Source organism: Triturus cristatus, chromosome 9 (assembly GCF_964204655.1).
Source record: "Triturus cristatus chromosome 9, aTriCri1.1, whole genome shotgun sequence".
Taxonomy (NCBI): Eukaryota; Metazoa; Chordata; class Amphibia; order Caudata; family Salamandridae; genus Triturus; species Triturus cristatus.
In genome coordinates this window covers 415842055-415863955 of record NC_140592.1, presented here as the reverse complement: position 1 = coordinate 415863955, position 21901 = coordinate 415842055, and the positions used below count along the sequence as shown (strand labels likewise).

General features: G+C 44.3%; 1 protein-coding gene across 1 annotated transcript in view; it reads left to right on the top strand.

The window, feature by feature from the left end:
* The window catches only part of LOC146798073 (cytochrome P450 2G1-like), a 998619-nt gene that overhangs the window by 965853 nt on the left and 10865 nt on the right, over positions 1-21901 (top strand). Inside the window, exon 18 of the mRNA XM_085625291.1 lies at positions 11493-11634. Coding sequence (XP_085481417.1) covers positions 11493-11634 — 142 coding nt within the window. The remainder of the gene's footprint in view (positions 1-11492; positions 11635-21901) is intronic.

The following is a 21901-nucleotide window of genomic DNA, read 5'->3' as shown; positions in this document are numbered from 1 at the left end:
TTGCCTCCCGGATCTGACCTAGTCCCTCAATTTTCAACTTCTTGCCTCAACTTTAGATAGGGACCTACATAGGTGAACCCACCTGCCACTAAACCTTCATGGATCGCATCGCAGTCTCAAAGATGAGGTGTATTCCCTGGTACCTTGATATACTAACAGATTTTCCTCATCCGATTCCTTCAATGTGGTTTCGATCCCTGACTTCAAAATTGACTACCTTTGTTTGGACAGGTTGGTGACATCGGGTGGTCTTTGCCTCAGCACAAAAGTCCCCTTGGCATGACTGATATATATGGCTATATCCTCGCGGCGCATTCCAGTTAATGAGTGGTTTACAGGGGGTGGGATGATCCTTCATATCTACTTGAGCTGCACCTCATGGGATTCGCTGGTCTTCTTGGCATGCTCTATGGTAATCTGATACCTCCAACAGCTCCCTCCTGTACCCTGGTGCTGCTGCTTTGATGGAGACCAACTCTGCACCTTATCCAATCGGATCACCGCCTTAGGACATGTCACAGTTGTGGCAGGGTACATGGCTTGGGCAAGTGTCAAGTCTTATGTGGTTCGCCCTGTGGGACCAGATGGGGATCACATACTTGTGATATGTTCACCAAGGGGGAACATTGATGTCGTTTCAGGAAGTGCAAGACCACCATAGCTTCTCCCACACAATTATTTAAATACCTTCAGTTGTGCCACACCCTGTTGGTCCACCTCTTAGTGGATGCCCATATCCCCAAATACAGCTTTCTTGAGGCCAAGCTCATGATGGGAAGATAGGGTAGGGTAGGCATCTCTGTGATTTGTTGATCCCTGATGATCAATGCACCAGATCAATTCCCCCTTCTCGAGCAGAAATGGGTGGGCGAGGTGAACAATGATGACTAAAGAGAGGCATGCTCAGCCCATGAGAGAATTGGCGATCGACTCGCCAACTGTGGATTGGCGATCTCCTAGCGACTGTGGATGATCCAAATTAATTATCTTCACACAACATATCTGACTCCCCAGTGGCTTCAGCAGATGGGCCTTGTGGCTTAGTCTCATGCGACAGATGTTCCTTCCCTTCCACCGACTCCTTTCGTATCGACTGGTCTTGCCCAGCATTGACACCCTTGTGGGATGGGGTGGGGCATGAGATTTCCAAAGAGCTGGGACGACACATTGACCTGGGTCCCCAAATGGCCCTGTTGGTGGGTGCTGAAACTCAGTTACACTATCTTCAGAAAGGATGCTAACCATCAGCAAGCACGAGGAGACTCGAGCAACGACACACTTCCTGGCAGAGGGAATGGGTTATTGAATTTTGCTTACAACAATCAAACCAATGGGAGTTTCCCTTATAGAGTACGGACACATCCTCCCATCTGACCACCAACATCCTTGAAAGCCTGTGTCCGGGATTAAAAGAGAACTTTCATTGATTGCGTAAGACCCAATATCTTATAAATATGTTCACAAGACAATGCCTGGTATTATAAAAGGTATTATCATTTGTACCTTGAATCCCACACGTTGCATCTTATATAAAAGTTTACTCACCTGTCTTGTATTGTATTATGCCACCATCAGTGATCAACCTCAGGACTATCCCTTCTTTCATTCCTTCTTGTTGACACTCTGGGCCATCCCCTCCCTCCTTCCTCTTTCCCTCTCCTTGCATCTTGTTTGGTGATGAAAGGGGGATGTGTAGTGTCCTCCATAGTGGTTCCTCCCATTGCCTATGCTCCCCTCTGTTCATTGGGACAATAGAACGTTTAACATGACATTCCAGCTATCAGGAGAGTGTTTCTCCAGTGAAGAACTGTACCTGTGCTGTGACTGTGGTTTTATCAATAAATCTCTCTTCAAGTACATCGTCCTCCTGGTCATTTATTCGACAGGCCTACAAAATGTTTTCTCGGGACATCACATAGATTCAGTTTCCCCGCTATAGCATAGGTTCCTATAATGGAGGCTGAGATTGGGATGCACATCCTTAAAACAGATGCATCACCATGAAATGGTATTTGTATAAATGAGCGTCATTCTTTACTTTGCTTCCTCTTACTGTTGTTAGGTGGTTGGATGATCTGGCCTTGATATATGCCTTGTTCTTCCTGTTTTAAATCACTGTTTAGATCACTCACCATCTTGCCTCTGGATTACTTGCATTGTCACAGTGACCGAGCAATTTTGCACTGGCATTTGCACTTATTGACCAATGTAAAATGGCATTTTCAGCCAGTTGCAATAATTGGTCAGCTCCAATGTAATTTTGCACCAGCAAGTTACAGGAAAGAAAGAACAAAATTGCCTGGTCACCAGTGCAAAATTGCAGTCATTGGTGCAGTGAAAGTGATCTAGCATCAGCAGACGAAGCTCAGGAAATTTGGATAAATTGTCGGGTAGTTTGGCTGTAAAGTGAATCTAATGTTTTGAGGCTTGAACACACACAAGGCTCTTACTTAAAGAAGTGAAACTGTTATACATTATAAATGACCATTATGCACTTTCTGTTTTATTCTTTTTATGGTTGATTTAGTGCATTAATTTCTGAATTAATCTTTTTGATGACTGTTATTGCCCAATGCAAATATTTCAAATGAGACATCCTTCCACCACCTAGGAACTTTGCCTCATCTTATAATTCTTTTTATCCTTATCAAGAAACTGACATAAAAGCAGCTGCTTTGGATTTACCAGCTTTCCATAAAAGGAATCAGTTAGCCAACTGAAGATCGCTTATAAAATCACCACGACAGTAATGCTTTACATGTTAGTGATATCCTATATTAGAACACTAGAATTTTGGAAGGTCCACTGAATGCCCAATTACTGGCTGGTATAGGAATGCAGCCCCAACACTCCATTGTTTCTTGCTTTGTTTCTCTGTTTCTGCTTGTTTAAATTAGAACATTCCACCCTCAGTGGGTGAATTGTATTAACCCCTTCAGCGCTGCGCGGATTCCCCCGCGGTGCTGAAGGGTTCTAGCGCGGGCGTGGTCATGACGGAACGGTTCCGTCATGAGCACAGCTCAACCGATGCTCATGACGGAACCGTTCCGTCATGAGCATCGAAGGGGTTAATAACCTTATAGCCCTGTGGTCTCAGGCTGTACCAGTTGTTAAGGCATTCCCCCTTGTTATAGTCCCCCACGTGCAGCTTGGACATATAATAGCTTCCAGGGCTTTTAACAGCCAGATCCTCCTTTGGCAGTGGGCTATAATGCCATTGTACTGACTTTTCATTACCAATTTAACGTAAGCTTAGGATCACAAAAATGAGTTTATTTCAGTTTGTAAAAGAGACATGTAAAGCACAAGCACAGAAACACATAATATACAGGGACCCCATACTTACACTGCTACCCTCACACAGGCACATCTTTCATGCTGCATTCACCGACGATATGCCGCACTCCGCACTCACACAGGCATGACTTTCGAACTTTAGACCACTTACCCTGCACTCATAAAAGATAATGTTCATCCTGCATTCTTACAGGCACATCCCTCACAATGCACTCACAAAAGATGGTGGCTATTGTTGACTTAAACAAGCACACTGTTCCCACACAGGTACACCATTCACTAGCGAGGAGCATATCAATAGCTTTCAGGGCTTTTAACATCCAGTTGCTCCTTTGGCAATGGGCTGTAAGGCTATAGTATTGACCTTTCAACACCAATTTAACATAAGCTTAGGATCACAAAAATTGATTTCTTACAGTTTGGAAAGAGACATGTAAAGCATACGCACACAAACACATAATGTACAGGGATTCCACACGTACACTGCTACCCTCACATAGGTACATCCTTCATGCTGTACTCACCCAGGCATATGCCTCACTTCGCACTCACACAGGCACAACTTTTGAACTTTAGACCCTTACCCTGCACTCATAAAAGATAATGTTAATCCTGCATTCGGCACATCCCTCACAATGCACTCACAAAAGATTGTGGCTATCTTGGACTCACACAAGCACACTGCTCCCACACAGGTACACAACTCACTAGGGTGGATCAGAGTTTGGACAGACCGTGACATAGGAGATACAGTTTGATTATCTTTTTTTTGCTCCATTAGTGTTATTCAAAACTTTAAAGTGTGCTTCACTGAAGCCCGAATGTCCTCTGTGGTTATTTATTCTCCCATCAGCCACACCTGGACCAGCACCGCAAACTATATGAGCCTGATCTTTGCAGATTTTTTACAGGGAAGAATCTAGACAGCAACAACTGGTTCCATCTAAAATGTATTGCACTGTTTTCTGTTCAATATATAAATAAATAATGGAATGCTGCAAGTTGTTTTTTAATTAAAGCTTTGCATGGGTCTGCCATCTTGGAACGTTAAAAACTGATACAATATGCTGAATACAGTTTCAAGATGGTGTCATTGTTTTGAAGCTTACAGCAGTGATGCCTGGTATCCTGCATAAGACATATTTGTAGTCTGGTAACAACAGCAGCAAAGCTGCTAGTACTCTCATTTCTCAATTAACACTTGTGTGCATTTGCTGGTGTGGTGATGAGGGATGAACTAAAATAAAATATCTCCTGAGATTGCACTTTTGTGGGTGCAGAGCAGCACAGAATAAGCTCGCAAAATACTAGTTCTCAGACTCCCTGATATCCTAAAGACCAGCGTTAACCTGCTTTGCAAAGGCAAACATCAGCAACAAAGCCATTGGCTGAAGAGGGTTGATTTATTGCCTAAATGTATGTATGCGGTTCTGAAGGGCTGAACTAATATGTGAATGTCAGTCTGTCTGATGAACTTCTGAAGTGGTATTACCTAAAACCCATTTTCTCTAAGCAAATTTATGTGTAATTTTTTAAGAAAAGATGAGTCTGTAGAGACAGCTAAAACTGCGTTTTGTTAAGATCTAAACTACACAAAAATTGATAGAGCACATTGTGGAGGAAACAGGGAGGCTTTTGTTTACCCGCAAAATATATAAAGCTCTGGTCAAGAGCACCGCTAACTTCCTTGAAAGACATGGAACAAGAGTGGTACTGCAGGACAGTGGATGTTTCCTTTAAAGACATAGAACGAGAGTGGTCCTGCAGTGCCAGCAAGTGCAAGCTTCCTTCAAAGCCATGGAACAAGTATTCTACTCCACGGCCAGTCAATGCAAGGTTCCTTCAAAGTCATGGAACACGAGTAGTACTGTAGGACCTGCATAAGCTTCATTGAAAGATGTGGAACCATTGTGACAATGCAGAGCAAGTGCAAGCTACCTTGAAAAACATGAAACAAGTGTGGAACTCACGGCCAGTGCAAGCTTGCTTCAAAAACATGGAACAAGTGTGGTAATGCTGGGCCAGCCAGTGCAAGCTTACTTCAAAGGCATGAAGCATGTCTTGTATTGCAGGGCCACTGCAAGCTTTCTTCAAAGCTTGGAACAGGTGTGGCACTGGGCAGCACCATTTAACGCCTCCCAACAAGCAGCATTTCAGATTTGGTACAAGTGTAAGGACCAGCTCTGGAGAGTAGGTGTGCAAGCTTGAATCACACGCATAGCAAGATTTCCGCACATAAAAATGGTACAGCACTGGGCAGGAGTACACGCTTCCTTCACACCCATAGAGCACATACTATGCTGGAGAGAAACAATGCAGGCTTTGCTCACATGCACATAACTTAACAGCATCAGCAGCAGTACAAGTCCACACACTCTGTAAGCTCCCCTCACATGGAGCACAGGTACAAGATGGTCATCAGCAGTGCAAGCTGTGATATATCTTCGCGTAGAAAATGGGTATCATACTGGCACAAGCATCTAAGAGTATTTCAGGCACAGAATACCAAGAGTAAAGTGGATGAGTCACTGAAGACTCAAGCCAGATGCTAGTCTCAGGTCCAGCTTGAGGTCCTCTTGAGCCCTCATGCCCAAAATGGGCTTCTGCCTTCTACCCTTGCTCTAAGCTCATGCACTAAGAATAAAAGCCAAAGCATTAAACTTTTACATCAAACAGGAGCAAGCAAGAGGATACCAATCTAGTGGCTGAATTACACAATGTGAGACCACAAAACCTTGGATCAAACCAGGCTTGACATTTTGACCAAAATGTGCGATCCTCAGCAATTATTTTATTTTGCCTCATATTTTTTCATTGTTGTAAATGAGAAAAACATTGAAATACGTGAGAATGTGTGCTGTACAAAAATCTCTCTTGTGTTTGACTTAATGGACTATAATGTTGTTCCATGTACAATAGAAATGTAGCCTAAACCTAGGGTTCACATGATCACTGACTTGCTACTGAGTTCACTAATGGTTTTGTCAGCAGAGTGGGGGGTGGGGGCATGAATATTTAAAAACTACCACTTTTAATAAATGCCTCTGAATGCAGTGATATCCGATGTACTAAGGTAAAGCTCTTGTCAAAAAAATATATTTCTTGAGTTTTAAATACACTGTATCCTATTAGTTGCACGATTTCCATGTCAAATGTTCCATGATTCAGCTCATGCCTAGGCTTCTAGAGCCAAGACAGACTGTTGGGGTCTCAACAGACCCTTAACTCCGCTCTCCCTTTCAACTTATTGACTTGCCCAACTCTACTACAGTACTATGTATAACAGTTACTCAAGTTCCATCTCTCTTGGTATCTCACTCAAGGGAGCAACATCTTGTTTTTCAACATTCTCGGTTTCCACAGGCCTCAGAAGTATAAATATGACTACTTTCTGGTTTAATAAGGGAGAATTGTGCTTTAACGACTCCAAGATGTTGGTTATAGGTGCTTTATTTTTTAGCATAAAATGAAGCAAAAAAGGCTCAAATCATTCATTTTCCCAGTTCCAGCAGTCTGTTCTATGAAAGTCTATGTTCTTTTCGTAACTGCGATCGTCTACCCTTCTCCTGTCAGGCTGGATTCAGTGAAAACTGTTATTGTCTTGTCTTCAGAAGCTACAGAGCAGTATGGTCAAAACTTTTTTGTTGACCTCTGCTGGTGTCAGGCAGCCAGAACCGAATTGAGCACTCCACAAATGTGAGCATGAGCACTGCTCATCCATTCCGTGTGCAGGCAATGAGGTCTTTACAATGCCCCCGCAAGTGCTTCATGAGATTCTGCAGTTCAGAATCGGACTCCTGTAGCTAAAAGAATCAGACAGAGCTAACAGTAAGCTCCCAGTGCTGTAAGAGCTTCTTTGGCCCTAATAGAGAGATGCTGTAACAATTTTCAGACTAGTGGTGCTGCCATCGTGTTATAAATGGACTCTCTAGTTGGTAGTAGTTTGCATTGTAAGCCACTGTCATTTGGTCAAACGGGGACCATGCTCCAGAGCTGGCATAGGTGATGAATTGAATTTTTGCAGCGATGCATTGGTTCGAAATGATGCTGGGAGTCTATGCAAGATTATCTCCTTGAAATCCCCAGAATTCACTTGCAGGGGCCCAGGAACTGGATTTGGCATCACTTGGCAAGTCGGGGCTCTCAGCAGAAGAGCCAAGTACTGGCAGGTGAAGTCTTTGATGGCCTGAGACTTCTTAATAGGAGGCAAGCTCAACTCAAGCCCTTGGAGAACCTTGAAGCGCGATGTAGGAAGCAAAGTCCAGTCCTTTCACTTTCAGGACAGAAGCAGCAGGCCAACACAGCAAAGCAAACAGAAAAGTGGCAGACATTCCTGACAGCTATCCAGCTCTTCTTCCTGACAGAATGTCCTCTACCCAGAAGTGTTCTGAGTATTTGGTGTCGCCAGTCCAGTACTTATACCCATTTCAGCCTTTGAAGTGGGCAAACTTCAAAGAAAAGTATTTGTAGTGCAGAAGACCCTGCCCTTCCTTGCCCTGGCTCCAGACACTCTACAGTGGGTGGAGACTTCTTTGTGTGAGGACAGGCACAACCCTACTCAGGTGTCAGTGTCCTCTCCTCCCACCACTCTAGCTCAGGAAGATCCATAAGCTTGGTGATAGGCCATCAAGATATGGAGGGCACACCTCGTCTCCCATTGTGCGACTGTCTAGAGTGAATGCACAAACAGCCCAGCTGTCATCCTGACTCGGACGTGTATTCAGAGGCAGGCAGTGGCAAAGAATGGTTAAAGTAAGAAAATTCCAACTTTCTAAAAGTGGTAATTTCAGACCTGCAGTCCTGAGGCACTAAACTCTAATTTTTATCAGCTCCCAATTGGCATATACTCTTGTTGGATGTTATAAAGCAGCTGCAATGCTAACATATGGGAGAGACAGAGCTTGCTATAGTAAAAAACGAAATTAGCAGTATTTCGCTACTAGAACCTGTAAAGCACAACAGTACATGTCCTACCTTTAAAATACACTGTACCATGCCCATGGGGCTACCCTGTGCCTACCTTAAAATTGCCTTACATGTAATAAAAGGGAAGGCTTGGGCCTTGCAAATTGGTGCACTTGCGAGGTTGACAGGGCAGTGTGAAATCGCACACACTGACACTGCAGTGGCAGGTCTGAGACATCTTTGCAAGGCTACTCTTATCGATGGCACAACTAGTGCTACAAGCCCACTAGTTGCATTTGATTTTCTGGCCCTGGTCACACATGGTGCACTGTACTAGGGACCTACCAGTAAATCAAATATGCCAATCATGGAGAAACAAATTTACTCTTACATTTTAGGGAGAGATCACATGCACTTTTGCCTTGGTAAAGTACCTAGAGTCATAATCCAACAAAAATAATTTGAGAAAAATACAGGAGGAAGGTAAAAGGTTTGGGGAGAACCCTGCCAGAAGGGCCAAGTCCAACACATCAATGTTACATCACTGAACTCATTAGGATACTGGAGAATTCAAGCATCACACAAAGAACAAGTGTTGCAAATGAGCCACACCCATTCAGTGGGGGAATGGTAAGGATGTAGTATGTAGCTGGTGTTGCATTTAGGAGCACACTGTCGCAAACATATTAATAAAGCATGGTGTGATAGCCACTGTAGTTTACAGACAACCCATTTTCCGTTGAAAGGACCACAGACAATTTTAATGGTAAAACTATATAGTGCAAGCGAAAATGTGTGTCCGGGAAAATTTGTCATTTGCAAATCACCAAGTAAAGTGTGTTGATTTCTTTTGACTTTATTAAACCTTTGTTTCCACATCTCACTTTAGAATTGGAAAAAAGCACTTCATTTGTACTTTCCTGTATATTTATTTTGAAATATTCCTACAGTCTATTTACAGCTATTTAAATGTTTTTTGTGTGTTAGAAGAAAACGTTCTAAAGACTTTCCTTTCACACCAGCAAGATCTTCACATAGTTCACTTTACAAAATCCACACACTTTGGGGTAAGCCAAAGAAACACCAGTCTCCATGTTAAAATAACAATCAGTAATTTGGCCGGAGGCTAGACTGACATTTGATCTTTCTTTGAACGCACAGCAACTGTGACAATATAAAAACACCATTTAAAGTCATGAATATTTAGGTGGCCTCTACGAGCTCAAGTAGCTGTTGTAGTTTTGTCCCCTCCCAGCTCCCACCTAGGGGCCCTGGTGCATTGTGTTGGCTGCACCTCTGGTAGCTACACCGTGGTGGAATAATTTGCTATTAAGTTGTCCCACCTTAAAGAACGGAGTTAAAAATCAATGTGGGTGGATCACAGAGACCTCATTGGAATGCTGGCTCCTTCCATTACATTGCTCACATAACACAGTATTTGGTTTTGCTTGGCTTTTATAGCACCTCATTTCTTTGTTCTTCGCCCGCATAGGCTCTCATATGGGGTTAAGCTTTGCTAATGGGACACCCGCCCAAAATGAAGAAGTATCACTTTTTCGATCTGTCCTCACAGTGTAGCTGTCTGCATTGCCCCTTGTTTACAGCTCTTTAAAATATCAATAGAGTGGGCTATTTAATAAATAGAGGAGTCTTTCTCTCTCACCCCATGCTGTTAGTATTCTTTATTATGCCATATCCTATCAATTGCTTGCAATACAGTTTATGAGTAACAATTTTACATTTTAAAAGTATATTGAATCATTACTGTTAGACGGCGACCTCAGAGGAGCCCGGAAAGGGGGTCCTGACTACCCCGAGACCCACCCTCAAGTATCGTAGCTGGGCACTGGCGGGAGACTCCTCAGGAGGAGAAATCTCGTATCGAGGATCGTACTTCTGGCACCACACGACACAGAAACACCACACCGTGCGTTCTTAGGAACCAATCTTTATCAAACAGGTTAGCACTGCAAATATGTACAAGGAGAGCGCGGGCTCAATGAGTCTCGGAAGGGATAGGGGGTAGCGGGACAGTCTCTGGCAAAAAGGCTCAAGGCAAGGGCGTACCCGGCGCACAGCTCACAATCCTCGAGCTGGGGGGTAGGCTGGTTGTCGTGGGGTCCGGCAGGACCGGTGGAGTCTGTGGAAGCCGCGAGTCACTCAGCGGGCTCAGGTACAAGTTCGGAGGTCTTACGATCTTCAGGGAGCCGCGAGTCACTCAGCAGGGCTCAGGTACAAGTTCGGAGGTCTTACGATCTTCAGGGAGCCGCGAGTCACTCAGCAGGGCTCAGGTACAGTTCGGAGGTCTTACGATCTTCAGGGAGCCGCGAGTCACTCAGCAGGGCTCAGGTACAGTTCGGAGGTCTTACGATCTTCAGGGAGCTGCGAGTCACTCAGCAGGGCTCAGGTACAGTTCGGAGGTCTTACGATCTTCAGGGAGCCGCGAGTCACTCAGCAGGGCTCAGGTGGTTCTAAGTTCCAGGAGCCACGACCGCGTCAGCAGGCTCTCGTTGTTCCAGCGTCGAATCTGACGGACAGTCCCAGAGCACCCCTTGTTATAGGTCGACCCCTCTTTGATGTCTGGAGTCTGTGCAGGCAGGGGTCTTGTCACCTGGGGGTCGCTTGTCGGGGTTTCCTGCCATTGTCTTGTGATCTTTTCAGGGCCGGGTCGGGAGGAGCCCCAGACACCCAGCAGGCGTGGAGCCAGCCCTCAGGGAGGCCGGAGAGCCGATCGAAACCCATCGTCCCAGGGGAGTTCAGAGGTGCGATAGAAACTGCTCCTCCCTCTCTCATCCCCTGGAAGCGTGATGTCCTCTAGCCGGAGTGGCGCCTCTAGGCCCGGGTCGCGCTGGGGCCGGGCGGCCATCTTGGTGCATGAAGTGGGTACGCGGACCCGGGGTGGCCGAAGGGAGGGAGGCCATGGACGAGGATGTCCGGGTCGGGTGCGTGTGTTCTGGTGGAAAGGATCGGTTAGGCCGGGGGATTGGGGCTGCCGGTACCAGGTTAGGTGGTGTGGGGACCAGTAGAGCCATGTTACGAGGCCGGGTCCAACAATTACAAAATACATTTTTTCTTATAGATGCATTGTATGCAGAAAGCAATCTTTTTTTTTTTTCACCACAACATGATTTTTAATGTTTTAGTCTGGACTCAAAATGCAAGCCAAACCTATTGGATTTGTTAAATCTGGTTCATATGCAAGTATCCTGCTTCTTCCCCCTCATTTTCCTCAATTGTCTCACTGCCAATGTAGTATTGTGTGTGTTCATGCTGTTCTCTTCTGTTTTCAGGACACCACGGTGTTCCCCTTGCTTACCACAGCCCTCAATGACCCTGAATTGTTTCATAACCCAAGAAAGTTCGATCCTGGCCACTTCCTGGATGAAGCCGGCGCTTTCAAGAAGAATGAGTCCTTCATTCCATTCTCTTCAGGTTTGAGTCTCGAACTTGTACTTTTTTGGCAAGAAACTAATAACATATTAGACCCTATTCTGTTGACTTAAAAACACTGTCAAATGAGGATGGAATCTGCAAGTTTTAGCGTAGTTAGCCTTGGAGTAGAAAACTGTATGATTATCATATTTTTGTCAGATAATTCTAGCATTCTTACCAGTCTCCAGATTACTGGCTAGTGAAATAAATGAGGCGAACTCTTTTTGAGTGGGTTTGGGGCTCCCTCTCTGAAAATTGTGATCACATGTGACTTTAATTATAGCTAATTAAATGTCCCAAAAAATGTATCGCACACCGCATCAATCACATTCTTGTGCCCCAACCAGTATGTTTGCATAATCAAGAGAGACATTTCTGTTTCCAAATCAGAAGCATTTATATTTTAAATAAGACATATTTCATTAAAAAAATCTGGGACCTAAACATGCCAGTCTACAAAATTTAGCCAAATTTAGCAGAGCTTTCTACCCTAAGCCCTTGGAGCAAGCTGGACCCTTGAATGTTTCCCCCCGCAGTTTAGTTTAGGAGGTACCTTCAATAATGCTGTAAGGTGTTCTATCTATATGCACACTAGGGAAGCCTGTGCAGAGCTGAGTAACGGAGTTGAGCAAAAAGAAGAGTTTTCAAAAAGTTCAGATTTGCATCTGGTGTCCAAGATAGGTGCTGCCCACTAAAGTTAAGATAAGTTCCTGAGGATGTTCCTTATCCAGGTTGTCAGATGACCAGCATTTCACTGTAATCTGATGCTCCTAAAAGGCACAGAGATGTATAGATCTGGTATTGGCAATTAACAAACTGATGTAGAGCAGTATCTGCTGCCCCATTAGATGATACGATGCATAGCTTGCAGGATGCCGATTGGGCCGAGGTACAGTTAAGACTAAGGTGCCCTTAGGGGATGATTGTTTGAAGTAAATTATGAAACAGATGTGAATTATTTTAGATCAGCAGATAGTCCCAGATGTGGAGCACTATGAAGAAATGTACAGTAAGGATGAGGTTAAATGAATGCACTATGGGTATTATGGTTTGAGTGCTGAAGGAGCTAAATATCGCTTGGTTGCTGGAGCACCTGGATGGAGAGGAGTGGAGTGTGAGCGACCTAGTAGGGCTGCTAGAGAGAGGATTAGTTTGATTCTGTACCCATATCCAAGTGTGTGTTTGCAGGCAGCTCAACCTGTTGTGAATGGGGTTGTTAGTGAACTTGAGGGATTTTCTTGCCAACAATAGAATGTAGACACTTGGCTGTACTCTTAAATATTTCTTATCCATATAGTATTTCTAACAGACAGACCAGGTAGTGCCCCTGCTCCTGCACTGGTTGCTACAGTGAGACCCACGTAGAGGGGGAGCCTTCCAAATGTGTTGATAGGACATTTACTGGGAAATCCAATCATCACAAGCGATGAAACTCACTATAACAATGCAATGCAATAGGTCTCCCATTAGTGAACGTTTAAGCTATTGGCATTGCTAATAATAATGCAATGCCAATAACTCAAACTTTCACTGATGCCAGAGCTTCAAAAGTAAAGCAATAGACAAAAAATTGTTTTTCTCTCTTTCTATACCTTTGAAGCAATTGCGGCACCCGCGCTTTAGCTTAAGATGTTTGAGCTGAAGCTCCTGTGCCGCAAAAGTAAACAAAGAGAAAAAGAAATGCTTTGCGGGAGAGCGTGTTAGGCAGGACAAAGCCATTTAAGAAAATAGTGCTCCGAGACTGTAATTAAAATGTACCAAGTTACACCACATGTAACATAGGGTGTCCTCATGGAGGTTACAAGAAGAGAAAATGCGGTACTAAGGAGGGACTATTAAGCCTATTGACCATTGAAAAGCCACCATTTACAAAGGACAGTGACATGAGCCAACTCAATAGATGGGCGGAATGTGGGCGAAGCTTCATGCACATATCCTGAATACAGCGTGTGTCGAAGAGACAGCGCCTGCGCTGCCTAGCCGAGACCTAAAAAGAGCACACTTGGGCTGGATGAGAAAATGAAGCACCAGGTCTTTTTAACCACAGAGGGGGCAATTGTGCTTTGAGGGCTTGATCATGGCAGTCAGCCCTAAAATCAGCTCCCTAGTTTGTAGCTCAGTAGAAAATCCCTGAATGCCCATACCAGCCCTGAAGAGTGGAAACCTATCAACACTGATGAAAAAATGTATGACATGACGAAATAAATACTGTAAATAAATGTCTGTTATGCACAAACGATATAGGTTATTGACTTTATAACAAGTTTCTGGGTTTAAGCAATATGTTGCCCTTCTTTGACAATTTGTGACTCAGAAAATATCCTGTGTGTTTGCGATAGTGTGTGATTTGGCAGAATCCCAAACACAGATCAGAACATTCAGTGACATGTCAGTATTCTGTAGATTTATGGCACAACTTGCACCTGAATATCCAGTGTATGCAGCACCACACATCAGCATAGGAATATCCTGTGAAAAGTATGACAAAATTGTGTGCCATGGAATTAGGGTGGTAATAATTTTGACATACACACATCCTTTGTATTCAAGAGAAAACAGCACACAAGATACTATTGTCGTGAATATATAATGCACTTTGGCATGGAAACAGCCTTAGCATTTAGTGAAAATGACAGGCATAGAAGTATCTTGTACATTCAGAAGAATACTATCAGTCATAACATTATTGTGACACCATTGCAATATCGCGTGGCATTCATGGCAAAGGGTTATGCTAGGTAAAGAAATACTTTGTGGCTGGTGAATACACTGTGGATTTGATTGCTTCACCAAATTGTTGGATAACCTTCTATGTAATTAATGGAAATGTCATTCTGCTACTTGTGCCAATTCCCTGATAAGGGGTTGTATGGTCATGGAAGGTGCACAATGTACTAGTGAGGAGAATTACAATGTGAAGTGCTGGAAAACATCTCTGGCCCAATGAAGGACCCATGGTCTTTTTAGTGTAGTTCATAATGATTATCAGGCGATTGCATACTGAATTTTCTGGAAGGGGCATTTTATATTCAATTCCATAGGGAAATTTGTTTGTCTATCTTAGGATATTTTATTCAATTTTTCATTGCCTCGATGAAGACTGCTGCACCCTCATCATATGTTCTCTATAAATTAGTGAATAGGATGGGTTTAGACACATCCTTGTTCCTTTTCAGGAAGCATCTTGGTTGGCAGGTTTTTGCTTCCTAATGGTTCCTTTACTGACTGACTAGAGCTGAAGATGGACTGAAGACCAAGGTAGTGGGGTCCTCTAAGAGGGACCCATAAACCATCGCCCTTGCACAAATTGATTGCCTATGTTATATGGAGAGCAGACAATCAATTATAAAAATGCTCTTCACCAACAATCACTCACTAGAGGGAGTCGAGGCCCTGCAAAATTAATCTAGACCATTATGGAGCACCTCCTGGGGTGGGTTAGTGACCCTGGCTTGATGAAACAAGCTACTATGAGTTATCTCGCTTAACAGATGAGTGGCCTCCTGACCCATGGGCCTTGACAGAATTACCTACCTCAAAGTAAAGAATGCTTTATAAACCTTAAAGTGATAAACTACAAGTAATCATTTGGCATCGCTACGATACCTTTTAGGTTGAACATCCGCTTTACAAATGCACGTTATGCTGTGTTACTTTTCCTTATGCCCACGTGGATGCTGGATTCAACTACCTATTTGGCATGGGGTATGGCAAAAAGTAATTGAAAACCAATCTGAATTAGGCTGAAGCAAATCTAAGCCTGATTTTCAATATTTATTTGGAAATGGTGGACACCTATGCCTGCTGGATCCGAGCAGAGAGTAACCTAGAAGGGAATGACATTTTATAGCTCTCGGACGGGGGTGGGTTACATCACAACGAGCCAGGAAACATATTCTGTTTTGTGAGGTTTGCTGTTTGACTCTTACTAAGTGTTAGAGTCTATACATGGCAGATGTCTAGCTCTGTGATCTAAAAAGCTTGAAATGTTTGAAGATGCCCCACATCGTTTGATGCACCTTGGGTGCACCTTGCCAGTTTTAGGGAGCAGGGTGTGGACTCTTATCAGTGAGAAGGCACGTGAACTGGTGCAATCATTAGGGTTGACACATGACTAGTAGTTACCGGTCTGTCTGATATTTTTATAACAGAAATATTGTTTTTTTAAAGTGATGATCAATATTGGGATTCCCCCCTTTGAAATATAAGATAATAGCGAAACATACAAAATGTAAACATGTGAAAACCATTTTAGAGCTATCTAAATTATTAATAATTGTAATAATTGACAGTTATGGTAGAGGTTGAATTTCCAGGTTAAAAAGGAATACTTAAGAATCGCCCAAGATATTATTTATCGTTTCCTGGTTCTACCAGAAACACTGGTATGTTTTTCTGAGAAAAGGTCCGCTGCAAAGTCAGTTTCTCACCCTGTGTTGTAATACGTTAGATTGTACTGGTGTGTCACCTGCCTGGAGCTTCCCCTAACCTATCTGGACACGACACAGGCAGAACTTCACTCAATATACGACTGACTGCAGGGATGGCTGAGTTCAGGTTTAGAAGCCATTTGTGCGCGCCACCATCTCAATAAAAGTAGATATTTAAAAAAACTTTTATGTCTTCCTAATAGTGCGGGCGGCTGTCATTGATCTACAACAAACATTAGGCTCTTAACTAAGAGACACTGCTGCCCGCTGTACTGAAAGCTGGACCGGTACAAGTGTGGGCATTGGCATAGAGCTATAATTAAGCCAGTCAGTCAGTCAACAAGCTTTATTTCGATAAAAGTTATCATAAAAGCATATACAGAAGGATCAATGTAAGAATAGAAGTTAATTAGGAAACAAATTTTACAAAAGATCATAATGGTAGCTTAATGGCTGATTTTTAAAAAAGCATTATAAAAATATGATTTTATAATAAAGTTAAAAATGCAGTTTAAAAGACATATGTAAAAACAATTCATTGGCTCAACTTGTACAATTGTTAAGTTTATTTCTAATGGTCCAGGACCAGGCCAAAAATTTGGCCACGGCACAGACTAGCACCAAACTTGTGTCAGTACGAAAAATACGTAGAGCGACACGGCAGTTTGAAATGCCCAGGAGACGGCAAGCAGGAGCTAGCCATCTTTTTCTCGGATTACTGTGCGCTGGGCATTCGAACATAATATGGGCTATACTTTCTACTTTATCGGGGCATGTCAAACAAGTGGCAAGGGTCTGGTAGGGAGGCTTCCATTTGCTGGTAAATTCACGGGTGGGGAGGATCTCGAGTCTGAATTGGAAATACAGTGATCTGTCTCTGGGTTTTTGGATAAACTCGAGAAAAGGCTCAAAGTTAACTGTCTGCTTGAAGGTGAAAAAGTCTTCAGTTAATCTTCCATGTCTTGAGCTACCAAGATCCCGATTATCAATCCAGGCCCAATATGCTTTTTTGAGATCCATCTTACTGGTCGAAGCTCCATGCTCCCAAAGATCAGTTAGACCAAGTTGGCTGAAAGATTTTTTAATGTTACGAAGCCAACTTATTTTTTGGGAGCCGGCTATGTTCATAATTTCTCTCAAACCCTCAGTGAATTTGGCTAGCTCTGGGGTGCGCCAGAGGCGAACCCAAAATAGCAAAGGGCGTAGCCTAACAATATCTCTAAATGAGCGCCTACCCAAGTCGCTAAAGAGGGGTTTCAAGGGAGTACCTCTTGGCATTGAAACTAGTTCTCTAAAAAATTTATTCTCGGACAGGGTGAGCTCATCTGTGTTTTCGAAGCCCCAAAGTTCGGCTCCATAGGTGGCCGAACCTACTGCTTTGGCCTGATAAATCATTAGTGCGGGGGTAATTAGCTTGCTCGTCGAGGAGCGGTGTTCTTTGGCTATTACCCCCGTGGCTCGTTTGTGGTTAAGCAGCATTTTTTGGATGTGGGGCTTCCAGGTCAGAGTGTCGGAGATCCTAATACCTAGGTAGTCAAATAGTTTGACGTATTCAAGGGGAACACCGTCAGACATGATGGGTACACTAGGTGATTTCCGAGATTTAAAGGAGAGGAGCTTGGTTTTTGAAGTATTAATAACCAGTCCTTTCGTTGAGCAGAACAGGTGGAATCTATCAGCTTCTGAAGCCCTGCAGGTGTTTTCGAAATCAGCAGAGTATCGTCCGCGAATAAAAGAGTAGGGACTTTTTCCCCCGCCAAAACAGGGGCGTCCGCCGGGACTTCTAACAAAAATTTCACCACTCCATTGACAAAAAGGGAAAAAAGAGTGGGCGCAAGTACCCAGCCCTGGCGGACTCCTCTGTTGACTGGGATCTTGTCAGTTCTCTGAGCCTGACTGCCCCATCTCACCCTGGCAAAGTTCCTCTCATGAAGGCGTACCAATAGATCAAGAATGTAAGGCGGAAGACCTAAGTCATGGAGGACAGACCATAAGCGATCGCGAGGGACCAGGTCAAAGGCTGATTTTAGATCGATGAAGGCTAGATGAAGATTGCCCCTACCAATCAGTACGGTTTTCCAATGGAGCAATAGAAGCCTAAAGACCTGGTCGATCGTGCTTGTAAATGGCCTGAACCCAGCTTTATAATGTGACAGAATATCATTGTCAGTAACCCATAGTAGAATACGCTCTAACAGAACCCTGCCAACCACCTTCTGACTGACGTCAATAAGGCTTATAGGTCGGTAGTTAGCAGGGTCCTCCCTATGGCCCTTCTTAAATATTGGTATAACCTCCGCCCCCCTCCATGACTCGGGGATAGGAAATCCTTTAAGGAAGGCATTAAGTAAGATGGTAAAATACTCTGCCCAAAGTTTGGGGTCATAGCGGAACCGGTCTCCCGGTAGGCCGTCTGGACCTGCAGCCTTAGCTGGGACCAGTCTGTTGATAGCCGCTAAAACTTCTGTTTCAATAAAGGGGATCAGTGTTGGGCGAGGTTGGATCTATGGGGATGAGAGGAGAAGAAGCACTAGTACATTGCGTGCTGTCATCCGAGTAGAGTTTCGAAAAATGGACAAACCATTCGTGGTTGGTAATGTGATTAGGAATTATATCAGGATCTTGGCCTTGGGAGTATCTACAAAGGTTCCAAAATGTAGTCCCGTCCCTTGCTAGGCTAGCGTTTTTAGGGCCAACCAATGAGATTCTTCCCATGTACGTTTAGCGTTGGCTACAGCTCTATTGTAGGCTGACCTAGCATTTTTGATTAATGTGCAATCCTTGGATTTAATAGCGATTGCAAGCATTTTCCTGCTGGACCTGCACTCAGAATTAAACCAGGAACCGGGTGTTTTCTGTTTATGAGGATTGTTAGCAGAGGAGGATATAAAGAAAGACCCAATTGACTCAATGGTGTCTGCATAGATAGACACGGCCCTTGATTTCTCATTAGCATCTACACATGCTTGCCTAAGTTCATCAATTTTTATTAGCAGTATTTCTTTTATGGAGGACAGTTTTTGTTTGTCTACTGCAATTTTAGGCCATTTGAGATGTCTTTTGCAGTTAGATGGAATGACATCCCTTGTGAGCATTGTCGGGCAATAGTCAGGAGTGGGTTGGTCTGAAGTCCAGATGCTCTTTGTAGTCAGGCACAGGGGGTTGTGATCACTACCGACAGTTGGAAGAATAACCATATCCTCAGCATAATGCCAGAGTCTACGGTCAATTAAAATGTAGTCGATACGTGATGGGCTAGAGATTCTATTGAAGGTGGATGCTGCGTGGAGGTCAGAGGGAAGTCGACCATTAGCAGCTCGTAGCCCAAATTCCATGACCAGAGCATTAAGTTGGATTATCACTGGAGACCACCTTATTACTGGGGAGACAGTGAGAGATGGTATACCCCATTTACTGTCTTCATCTGCAACTTCCAGAATATCATCAGAAGCAAGTGGTTCGAAGGTGCAATTCAGGTCTCCGGCGACCAATAAGGGTGAGTTTGGGGGACAGGAGGAAAGTTCCTCTTCTAAGATGGTAACAATGGGGGACTTAGAACCTCCTTGAGTACCCCTAACATAGACATTAAAAAGTTCGAGAGTAGGTCCCCTATTTAACCCGCTCAAGGTTAAATGCAGGACGTCCGGAGATGGACTTCGTACATGTCTAACTTTACAGGGAAGGGCGACATTGATCCATATTATGAGGCCCCCCGAGGGGCGGCCGCGGCCAGTAGTGACTGCGGGGATACAATGGCATGTGAAACCAGATTTGAATAAGGGTGTAGTGCTCCAGGTCTCTTGGAATATACAAATATCGAAGGTGGCAATAAAGTTATTCCAATCTGGAAGTGAGAGTTTAGATTTCAGACCCGCAATGTTCCATGAAATAATTTTATGAGTCATGTTTGATATTGAACTGGAGGGAATAACTGGATCCAGGATGTTTAGCAACGGGGCAGCCTGTAGTGGAGCACCATCCCCCCTAGCCCCGTAAAGAGTAATGGAGGGCGATGTTTGAGGAGTCAGTCTACCGTTCGAAAGGGGAACGACTTGGGGTCCCTCAGGAGAAATTGGTGATATATAGGAGACTGATGTTAGTCAGTCAATTTGTCCCAGTGTTGATTTGCCCTCGAGCCTTTGATAAGGTGACCCACCTCTACACCCCTCTGGAACATATCTCAGTATGGGTGGATGTCTAAACTGGATGGAAGACGAGTCAGGGGAGGAGGATCTATACTCAAGAGCAATAAGGCCGTCAGCTAGATGGTGGTTGGCTAAGGTCAGCTCAATCGTGTCCGTTAGAATATTGTTAGACCTTAGTCTGCGAGCCCTTAGGAGGTCATCTCTAATGAGAGATCGACAACCTCTAGTGTAGCGAATCCAATGGGTAACCTTGTTCTTTAGTGAGTCTTCACTCTCATACCTATCGTTCTTTGGAACACCCACCATATGGACAATAGGCTGATGGGCAATCCTTTGGTGTTGCGCTACAGGTGGTTGATGGAATGGATCAGGGGCTAAGGATTTTGAAAGACGAAGAGCCGGGTTAGGTGTTACGTTTTTGTTCAACAATGGACGTGTTCTTTTATTAGGAGTAGGTGGCTTAGTTCCAACTCTATTAAATAATGAAGGGTTTGGTCTGGTTTGTAAAGGTTGCGCTAACGATTGTGGGAGTGTGGGTACAATAGAGTCAGTGGTGATGAGAGAAGAGGTTGTTGGTGGATGTGTGTAATGAGCATTATTGCTTGGAACATTAGATGGTTGCAAGATCTGCGTAAGAGGTCTATTTACTATTGATAATAATTCCTTAACTAGCGCTTTGAGGTCACTAATTTCTAGCTTCAGTGCATTTATGGAGTCCATGATTAGGCCTGGCGCTGGGTCTGTGTCTGCCACTGCTTCCCGTGGGTAGTTATCAGATTGCAGCGGTGGTCCAGAAGCAAGAGCTCCATCATCAGGCAGATCTACGACTACAGGTACACATAAACTAGAAATAGTGACAGGAAAATCTGCAGGATCATTGCCCAAGTCGGATAGAACCTCAAAGCGATTATTACAAACAATTACATTGGGTTCAAGAGGTACCAAGTTGACCACAGGGGCACAAGCACTTGAGACGTCGGTGGTAGTTCCAGAAATAGCAGAATGGCTCTGGTCGCTGTCCTGGACTGTTGGTGATAATAAGGTAGGAACAGTTTTTTTGCCAAACATTTGGGGAATAGTGACAGGGCCTGGACGAAGAATACTTGGGGACAGCGTAATGGCTACGTTAGGGTCTAAAATCGTAGTACACTCATCAACTAGAGATTCAATACGTTGTAGAACAGGAGGTGACGTTGATTTTTTACTGGGTTTTCGGGCCTTGTTTCTTTTAGCCACACTGCCGTTAGGATCCGTCATTTTCCGTTTGCCCATGATGTCCCTGGGGCACAGCCACTAAATGATAAACAGAGTCAAAACACTACTAGCGTGGCCGGATGGTTCGCCAAAAACAGTACAGTACCTGTAGTGTCCGGATGTAGGAGTAGGTGTGCACAGGTCCCAGGACGCAGGTGACAGAGACGTAGCCCTGCCCTGCCTCAGTCTGCCCCTGACGGCCACAGACGGCCCGCCCTCTGCCCGGGCTCAGCCCGGCGTCGCCCACGCGCGTCCCGCGACACGGGGGGAGCCTCTGATTAAGTAGCGCCTCCGGGCGCGCTGGTGTCCGGCAGGAAGTCCGGTGGGAAGCAGGGAATGGCGGGAGTTGTAGTTCCCCTCTGCTGCGGCCAGTAGTGGAGAATGGCGGCGAGGGGAACAAGCAACGTCAGGGACCCGCAAGCTGCCCGGTTCTGCCTG